Source organism: Miscanthus floridulus, chromosome 17, assembly GCF_019320115.1.
Source record: "Miscanthus floridulus cultivar M001 chromosome 17, ASM1932011v1, whole genome shotgun sequence".
NCBI lineage: Eukaryota > Viridiplantae > Streptophyta > Magnoliopsida > Poales > Poaceae > Miscanthus > Miscanthus floridulus.
In genome coordinates, this window is record NC_089596.1 from 89,312,978 (window position 1) to 89,322,777 (window position 9,800).

Below are 9,800 nucleotides of genomic sequence, written 5' to 3' on the forward strand. Positions count from 1 at the left end.
ACTCGACAGCAGGATCTGCGTTATTATCTTTTCTCGATTGCTATTCAGGGTATCACCAGATCGCACTAAAAGAAGAAGACCAGAGCAAAACATCTTTCATCACCCCGTTTGGTGCCTACTGCTACAAGACCATGTCATTTGGACTAAAAAACGCTGGCACCACGTACCAAAGAGCTATCCAGACTTGCCTTGAGAATCAAATCGGTAAAAATGTGGAAGCATACGTGGATAACGTGGTGGTGAAAATAAAAGACCCAGACACCCTAATTGAAGATTTACAGCAAACGTTCGAAAATTTGAAGAAATGGAGATGGAAATTGAATCCAAATAAATGTGTATTTGGAGTTCCCTCAGGGCAACTACTCGGATTTTTGGTCAGTCAGCGCGGGATTGAAGCCAGCACCAAGCAAATTCGAGCCATAACAGAAATGGGCCCACCTAGAAGTGTCAAAGATGTGCAGAAACTAACAGGATGCATGGCGGCCCTCAACCGTTTCATATCAAGACTCGGCGAAAAGGGGTTGCCTTTCTTTAAACTACTAAAGAAGACAGACAAGTTCGAGTGGACAATAGAAGCCGACGAAGCTTTCAAAAAACTTAAAGAATACCTCACTTCATCGCCTATCCTGACACCTCCAAAGAAAGATGAAGATATGATGCTATATATCGCGGCAACTCCCACAGTAATCAGCACAGCAATAGTCATAGAAAGAGAAGAACAAGGGCGTGCGTATAAAGTACAACGTCCAGTATACTACATCAGCGAAGTACTGTCAGAATCCAAAATCCGGTACCCACATGTACAAAAACTACTCTACGCTTTACTCATTACCTCTCGGAAGCTTCGCCATTATTTCGAAAGCCACAAGATTACTGTAGTGACAGATTTTCCACTCGGAGACATCCTACACAACAAAGACGCCACATGGCGCATATCCAAGTGGGCAGTTGAAATTGGAGCTCTGGACATCAATTTCACCCCACGGAAAGCAATCAAATCTCAAGCCCTCGCCGATTTCGTGGCCGAATGGACAGAGATTCAACAGCCCTTATCAGATACAATCCTCGACCATTGGAAGATGTACTTTGATGGATCACTCAAACTAGGCGGGGCCGGAGCGGGCGTTCTCCTCATTTCTCCAGAAGGAAAATAACTCAAGTACGTCCTTCAGATATTATGGCAAGCTACAAATAACGAAGCAGAATATGAAGCCCTCATCCACGGGCTACGAGTCGCGATTACCCTCGGAATAAAAAGATTACTCGTATACGGCGACTCAGCAGTGGTCATCAACCAAGTCAACAAAGATTGGGACTGCACCAAAGAAAACATGGGTGCTTATTGTGCCGAAATACGGAAACTTGAAAAACACTTCCAAGGATTAGAAATTTTACACGTTCTACGCGATTCCAACATTGCAGCAGATGTCCTTGCCAAGCTCGGATCAGACAGAGCAAAGGTTCCACCCGGCGTATTCATAGAAGAGCTATCAGTTCCCTCTATCAAACAACCCGGTGAAACAACACATGAAATTCAGGCTAAAGGCGTTCAGATCTTGATAATCAACACTTCATGGACTCAAGTTTTCATCGACTATATCAAAGAAAACAAATTACCAGCAGATAAGGCAGAAGCCACCCAAGTCATTCGCAGAAGCAAAAACTACGTTCTAGTAGGAGATAAACTTTACAGAAGAGCAGCATCATCAGGAGTACTCCTAAAATGTGTTTCGTTTCAAGAAGGTAAAGAGATCCTAGACGAAATACACTCAGGTTGCTGTGGAAATCATGCCGCTTCAAGGACACTAGTTGGCAAAGCATTTCGCACCGGATTCTACTGGCCAACCGCTTTGAAAGACGCAGAAGAGCTTGTCAGAAAATGCAAAGGTTGACAAATGTTTGCAAGACAAGCCCATGTACCAGCTCACAATCTTATCTGCATCCCACCCGCTTGGCCTTTTTCCTGCTGGGGGCTAGATCAAGTAGGACCCCTGAAAAAAGCAAAAGGCGGCTTCGAGTACATCTTTGTGGCAATCGACAAGTTTACCAAGTGGATTGAATACAAACCACTCGCGAAATACAGCGCGACAAAAGCAGTCGAGTTCATCCAAGACATTATGCACCGCTTCGGCATGCCAAATCGAATCATCACAGACCTAGGCTCACCCTTCACAGCTACAGAATTCAAAAGCTGGGCTCAAGACTGTGGTTTCAGTATAGACTATGCGTCCGTTGCACATCCAGAAGCCAACGGACAAGTAGAAAGAGGTAATGGACTCATACTAGCCGGATTAAAACCAAGGTTATACGAAGAACTAGTGGACTATGGGTCCAAATGGATTGAAGAACTACCGAAAGTAGTGTGGGGACTACGAACTCAAATAAGCAGAGCAACAGGCCACTCACCTTTCTTCCTAGTTTACGGGTCAGAGGCCGTACTACCCGCCGACTTGATCTGGACATCCCCAAAAATAGAACAATATGATGAAGGAGAAGCAGAACACACAAGAAGATTAGAACTCGACAGCTCAGAAGAAATCAGAATAAACGCTACCCTCCAATCAGCTAGATACCTACAAGGTTTAAGACGGCACTACAACAAGAGTACCCAACCTCGATCACTACAAGTTGGAGACTTAGTGCTAAGAAGGATACAAAAGACTGATGGACGACATAAGCTACTCAGTCCTTGGGAAGGCCCGTTCATTGTCACAAAAGTCACCGGACCCGGCACATACAAGTTAATGACCGAAGATGGAAAAGAAGTCAGCAATACATGGCACATCAGCCAGCTAAGAAGATTCCATGCATAAAAACAACTCAGGAAAAAACAGACATGCAAGCCACAAGGGACCTACGTTCACAATCAACGAAAGACAATACTCTTCAAAAACATATGTATTAGTTTATACTCATGATCAATAAAGATGATATTCATCCACAGCATGTCTTGTCATGACTTCCAACGAGTTGTTTTCACGAAACAAAAAGCAAAATGGCTGAAAATATGCCTGAGCATTCCGGTCGAGAGCAAAATAGCAGAAAAGATGCTTGAGCCCGCCGATGAGGGTAGCTAAAAGCTAACACCCGAAACAAAAAGCAAAATGGCTGAAAATATGCCTGAGCATTCCGGCCGAGAGCAAAATAGCAGAAAAGATGCTTGAGCCCGCCGATGAGGGTAGCTAAAAGCTAACACCCGAAACAAAAAGCAAAATGGCTGAAAATATGCCTGAGCATTCCGGCCGAGAGCAAAATAGCAGAAAAGATGCTTGAGCCCGCCGATGAGGGTAGCTAAAAGCTAACACCCGAAACAAAAAGCAAAATGGCTGAAAACATGCCTGAGCATCCCGGCCGAGAGCAAAATAGCTGAAAAGACGCTTGAGCTCGCCGATGAGGGTAGCTAAAAGCTAACACCCGAAAAAGCAAAATGGCTGAAAACATGCCTGAGCATCCCGGCCGAGAGCAAAATAGCTGAAAAGACGCTTGAGCTCGCCGATGAGGGTAGCTAAAAGCTAACACCCGAAACAAAAAAGCAAAATGGCGCTTCGAAGATTTGTTCTACTTTTGGAAGACCTTGCGTTATATCACTGGATCTCGATTTTTCATATATAAACGTAACTAACCTATCTCCTTTGTAAAGGATTTTTCCATAATGACCATGAACAGTTGCTCCTATAGTGAAAGAAACTTGAGCTCGCCGATGAGGGTAGCTAAAAGCTAACACCCGAAACAAAAAGCAAATTGGCCAAGTCGACCGAAGTCTAACTTTAAAAGACCCTCCAGCACTTCGTTCCGAAAAGCAAGAGGCTCGGGGGCTACAACCAGATGGATGTACTTCTTCTTCAAAAGAGCACAAGCACCACTCAAGAAAGCACTCGGATGCCGAAGTTTATCAAAGCTGCATTCTATACCGAGTCGTTTTACATAGTGCGGGTGAAAGGTTGCTAACGTGAAGATCTACATCTAACAAAGTCATCACACGGACAAAGCACTCGACGAATCACAAAAGGAACGATAAAAGTACCCGACAAATCAAGGGGCCCCGTAAGAATAACACATAGAGCCGTTTTGCGGAGCAGAGACGGGAACAGAACAAGGCACTCAACAAGTCAAATAACTTCAACCGCACCCAAGCAAAGAATACATCAACAAGAATAAAGAATCTTCATTTAAAAAGGAGTGTAATATTACAAGGGGATGCTCAAGCGAGTCAGGCATTGTCATCAGAGAGGGAAAGGTCAATATTTAGACCATCTACAATCCTACTGGCTAGATCTTCGACCTCAGGCTCCATCTTTTCAACGGCGTCAAGATATTCTTGGCTTTTAGCTTCTTCCGCTATCTTGGAGAGAGGCGCCTCCGGAGCAAGGACCCGGACCTGGGCCAGCACATTTTTGGTACATACTTGGGCGCACCTCTTCGCGAACTCTTGGAAACGAGTCGGAATCCGAGGAATGAACTGCGCCCAAGATTGCCCGTCATCCGCCGAAGTCCGGAGGACGTCGGCTACCGAACGAAAAGATTTCCACAAGGCATTCCAATTTTCGGTAGCCGTCGCCAGCTTCCCAGATAGGCCTTCAATGGTTTTTTGGGCCTGCACAAGATCTCTGTCAGCTCCACGCCTAATCAGCCTAGCGAGGGCGAGTTCTTCCTCAGCGTGAGTATTTACCTCCTCAGCTCTATTATGACTAGAACGGACAAGGGCCTTCATTTCATCAATACTCTCCGAGAGCTTCTGTTTCTCAACTCGGAGAGCTAGAACAGAACACCAAAGAACAAGTCAGCAGAAAAAGAAGTCAAAATACAAGAAGGAACAGACAGAACCCGCGGCACCTTTGTTTTCATTCTTCGCAGACTCCACCGCAGCATCTCTCTGTTTCTCCGTCTCCACAACCCGGGCGCGAAGGGCGTTCTCCTCCTTTTGGTGCAACTGACGCTCTGTCTCCAACTCAGCCCGGAGAAGGCCAAGATCGGCTTTCAGAGCGTCCACCTCCGAAGACAACTTCCTCTCATTTTCAGATGAGAAAAAGAAGCCAGAATGATCATGAGAAAAAGACTGAGCAGAAAGAGGCAAAGAGAAACGGGGCGTAAGGATAGAAGAAAAACAAGCATGCAAAAGAAAAGTGGCAGTAAAATTTACCTGGAGCTTTTCACCAAAAGAAGTCGCGAGGGTCGACAAGCTCCCCCAGGCTGCGGTCAGCTCCGATAACCGATGAGTGGCATCGAATTGTTGCACCACGTCATCGGACAGAGAAGGGCCGCCGGAGGCAAAAGAAGGGGAAAGAGAAGCCGGCCGGGGCGAAGCAGGAGCGACCAGAGCAACCTCCAGGGAAGCCGGAGCCAAATCCCCAGAAGAACTCAGCGCGACGGCCACGGTTACCTCCGGAGCGACCAAGCCCGCAACTCCGCCAGGTAGCTCTGAAGCCCCTGCCGCAACTTCATCAATAGAATGTTGTGAGTCTCGAGGCTCAGAACTCGTTGGCACGGCGGGAAGCAGAGAAGAAGTCGATGGAGAAATTAAAGAAGACGAAGCACTGAAAAAGTGATAAAAGGAAGCACCAATAAGAACCAGAGGAAGGAAGATAAAAGCCAAAAAGATGAAGCAAGAATCTACTCACCTGACTACTTTTTTCCTTGCGAAGCCAAGAGAAGGCCTCGCAGGGGGAACCACGACGGCGAAGACGTCCCCGTCACCCAGCGACGGGAGCGGGACAGCCAACAACGGAGCCACGGAAGAAGCCGGAGCTGGAGCCGTGGAAGAACTCCGCACCGGAGGAGCAGTACAGCTCGGGGCAGAAGAAGCCAAAGAACTCGACCCCGGAGCTTCAGAAGAAGTCGGCGCAAGAGCATCGGAAGAACTCACACCCGACCTCCGATTACTTCAAAAAAGTTCAAGACTAAGATTAAAAACAAAGAGGAGAAATTCAATGCGACAAGAATATGAAAAACAACTCACCACCGCGTGATAAGAGGAACTTCATCATCCTCTTCTTCCTCAGCCAGCGAAACCAGAGCACCCGCTGAAAAAGAGACGAAAAGTACTCGGTTCAAGAGAGAAACATGAAAATAAAAGAACAAAGAGTACTAAATGTGCTCACCTAAGAGCATGCTAGCAACAACTGGAGTACCTGAAGGAGTACTTGGTTTGCGAGGCTTCTTGGAGACAGGCAAGCCAGATGAAGACCCGTCCATTCGCCCCCTCTTCGGGACGCTGCGAGGGCCGCGAGGGACTAGACGAGGAACATACTCTTCATATACATCATCAGATCTGAAAGATACCCCAGGAAGGGCTGTAAAAGTTTGAGACTTACTAATTACAGAAGTACCGGCTAAATGATCCCCAGCCTCCGCCACAGCAGGGAGAACATCAAGGCGGATCGGATCAACAAAGTTCCGACCGAGCACCTACAAAGAAAAGACAAAACACCAAGACGAAGAAAAACTAAGCAAGAACGGACGCAGAAAGAGTACATAAAGAACTCAAATAAAAAGAAAAAGGAGGATAGACAACTCACAGCTGGGGGCGGGTTGTTGGCCGAGTACTCAGGGACGGCAGGAGGAATGACGCTCACTCCTTTCAGCATCTTCTGGAGACGCTCGAGTACCTCCTCACCGGTCAGCTCAAGAGCTGGAACCATGCGCGAAGAATCCTCGGCCCCAGAATACTCAAAGCCGAGATGTCCCCGCTCTTTCAAGGGCTGAACCCGACGGCGAAGAAAACTTGAGACAATACCAAAGCCGGTCAATCCTTGCTGTTTCAGCGTACTAATCCTATCAAGGAGAGGTTGGATCGCCTGAATCTCAGCAGGAGACTCAAGCTTTTTGTCCCACCGGTCGTTCGCCACAGGACCAGATCCGGAGTGGACAACAAGAGAAGGGATCAAATTGGCAGCGTAAAACCACTCGGCGCGCCAATCCTTGACAGAATCGACCAGGTCATAATCAAAAAACTTGATTTTAAGACCCTGGCGAAACTGAATCCCGCAACCGCCAAGGACACTGGTTTCCTCGCGGCGGGGTTGAGGTTTCAGGCGAAAGAAAAAACGAAAAAGAGATAGAGAAGGAGGAATCCCAAGGAAGGCTTCACAAAGATGGACAAAAACAGAAAGATGGAGAACGGCATTGGGGGTTAGATGGTTCAAACTAACCCCGAAATACCCAAGAAACTGATGAAGGAAGACAGAAGCAGGGAGACAGAGACCAGCGCGGACAAAAGAGACAAAAAGGACAATCTCACCAGGACCCAGGGCCGGAACCCGATGCTCGCCCGGAACTCTCCATTCAGCGATGACTTTGTTCTGGATCAAGTCATCACTAACGAGCTCGCGCAGCTGGTCTTCGCTGGTTGTTGGAGCCGGCCAAACCTTCTGAGCCGCCCTCATGGCCACGAACTCCTGGTTTTCGATCAAAGAAAGCGACGACTCCTCGTCCACAAAAGTCGCCTGAGATTTGCTTGCGGTCTTCTTCTTTCCCATGAATTGGCGGAAGCAACAAAAGCGCTAAGGAGGATTAAGCTAGAACGATGGAGCTCGGGCGATAACGACAATGACGGCGGCGGTTTTCTGAGAACTAGGGTTTAAAGGAAAGAGCTGGGTGACAAGGGAAAGAAGATAAAAGGTCTTTAAATAGATTTCTCAGTGATACAAACGGCCCATAAGGCCCGTTAAAGCACATCGTGGGAAAACAACGGTCCATTTACCGACGCAGCTAAAATGACGGAGGGCACGAATCCACACAACGGTACGAACCAACAGGCAGATTTCAGACTTATCCGCGCAGCAACACAGCAGGGTTATCAGATGACCACAGGAACAACTCGTTGAACCAAGAAGAAAGAAAGGGCTACCTCACGAGTAACAAAAGAACCCGGTTATGTAAGAAGGAACTCGGTTGTCTCATGAATGACAGGGATCACAACAGAAGAATCAAAGACAACTCAGAAGACAAGATTCGTTACATTACAAGCGACTTCAAAAATAGAAGATTACAAACCCTACAAGACCCAACGAACTCGGCACCACGAAAAGCAAAGTAGCAAAGAGGAACACGGACACGACTAGGCTCTGGAACGACTACGTGTCCCAAATTGCTACTCGGAAGGACAGACCGCCATCAGCTACACTGTTTTCTTCAAAGGACGAACGCAGTGCATCCAAGGCGGAAATCGGCAGCACGGTAGGGCAACATGGAGCAGAGAAGGCCGGCGGGCATCTGTCTACCCAAGACCGATGTGATGCTGGATATGGTGTTGATCTGCACCGGACGGTCTCAAGACAGGCGACGAGGATCAACCCAGAACTGCCGGATGAAGGAACGAAGCCCACATCACAAGACTTCCTCCAACTACCACCACGTACATCCTGGCACAATGCTGTCGCGGGATTAGCCTACCTCTAATCCCTATCACAAGACTTCCTCCAGCTACGACAAGACACACAGGAACTACAAAATACGCCCGGGGGCTGCTCTACTTCACAAACTACCATGTTCACAACCAAGAAGGTTTCAACAGAATGTCCAATGGATGAAAACAAGCACTCCGGGACGGTATTTATAGGCCAAAGGATCGGCGCACATGGACCAGGAGCACCAACGAAATAAGACCAACAAAGGACATAGTGAAAAGACAGGACTCAGTAATGGACGACTCAGGCGAGAAGAAGCAGTACTCGAAGACGGGCATATTCGGAAGAATATACTAGCACAGTACAACCCGTGAACAAAAGGCATTTACGCTCAACCACCACAATACAACTACATCTAGCAACAGCAGACTATCAAAGAATACGCCAAGACCTCGCATCCGAGTTCTTCCTGAAACAAAAAGAACCCGGACATAAGCTCGGAGGCTACATGCCGCGAAACTACTCGGATAACGAAATAATCCAAGTCTCGAGAACTACTTCAGAACACAAATTCTTCAAACAACATAAAAGATCAAGACCCTCCAACTTTTTGTTCCAAATAGCAAGAGGATCGGGGGCTACACTCAGTGAGTGCACTTTTTCCTCGAAAAAGCGCACGTCACCAAAAGATTTCCTCAACACAGACCACTTCAAGACATCACGACAAAAAGAACCCGGAACGATCCATATTCGAGTTCTTTTTTAAAAAAAAAACTTCAACGAACAATCAGAGCAACTTCAAGACAAGATCCTCCAGCTCCTTGTTCCAAATAGCAAGAGGCTCGGGGGCTACAACTAGATGGATGTATTTTTTCTTAAAAAAGCACTCGCGACTCAAGGATCCCAAGAAGCGCTACAAGGTTTCACTCCAGAAAGCACTCGGATGACATTTTGTTCCTACTCAACAAGACTTGAAGGAGCAGAGCGAGACTTTCAGAGCTCAACCATGAAGTGCTCGGGGGCTTGTCGATGCGGGACCCATAGGATACCCCGCAAAGGACAGAGAAGATCTAGTCTAACTAGGATTCTTCCCCTGTAATCTTAGTAGTATAACTATTAAGCAATCCTACTAGGATATCTCATTATAAACCGACTAGGACTCTGACCTCCTGACTATATAAAGGAGGGCAGGGCTCCTAAGACGGGGAGGACGATTGTACAACACAACACTTGACAATCAATCCAACGCAAAGGCTAAGGCCGACTGGACGTAAGGTTATTACTCGATCTACGATCGAGGGCCTGAACCAGGATAAATCGACTGTGTCTTGCGTTAATCATCGAGTTCGGCACACGCCGAAGCCCGAACATACTGCCCCGGGTACCCCCGTGGCAGGCTATCGGTGGTAAAACATCGACAGTTCTGCACTTACAATTTCAGGATTTGTCATCCCA

At 47.2% G+C, this 9,800-nt stretch overlaps 1 protein-coding gene across 1 annotated transcript; it reads right to left on the reverse strand.

Moving 5' to 3' along the window:
- Positions 1–5,952: 5,952 nt before the first annotated feature.
- LOC136515946 (uncharacterized) lies at positions 5,953–8,728 on the reverse strand. Its single transcript, XM_066509391.1, has 4 exons — positions 6,516–8,728; positions 6,312–6,405; positions 6,099–6,230; positions 5,953–6,020 (listed from the first exon to the last, which is right to left on the reverse strand). Exons 1-4 carry the CDS (start codon positions 7,473–7,475, stop codon positions 5,953–5,955), a joined length of 1,254 nt encoding a protein of 417 aa, XP_066365488.1. The 5' UTR covers positions 7,476–8,728.
- Between the last annotated feature and the right edge of the window lie 1,072 nt (positions 8,729–9,800).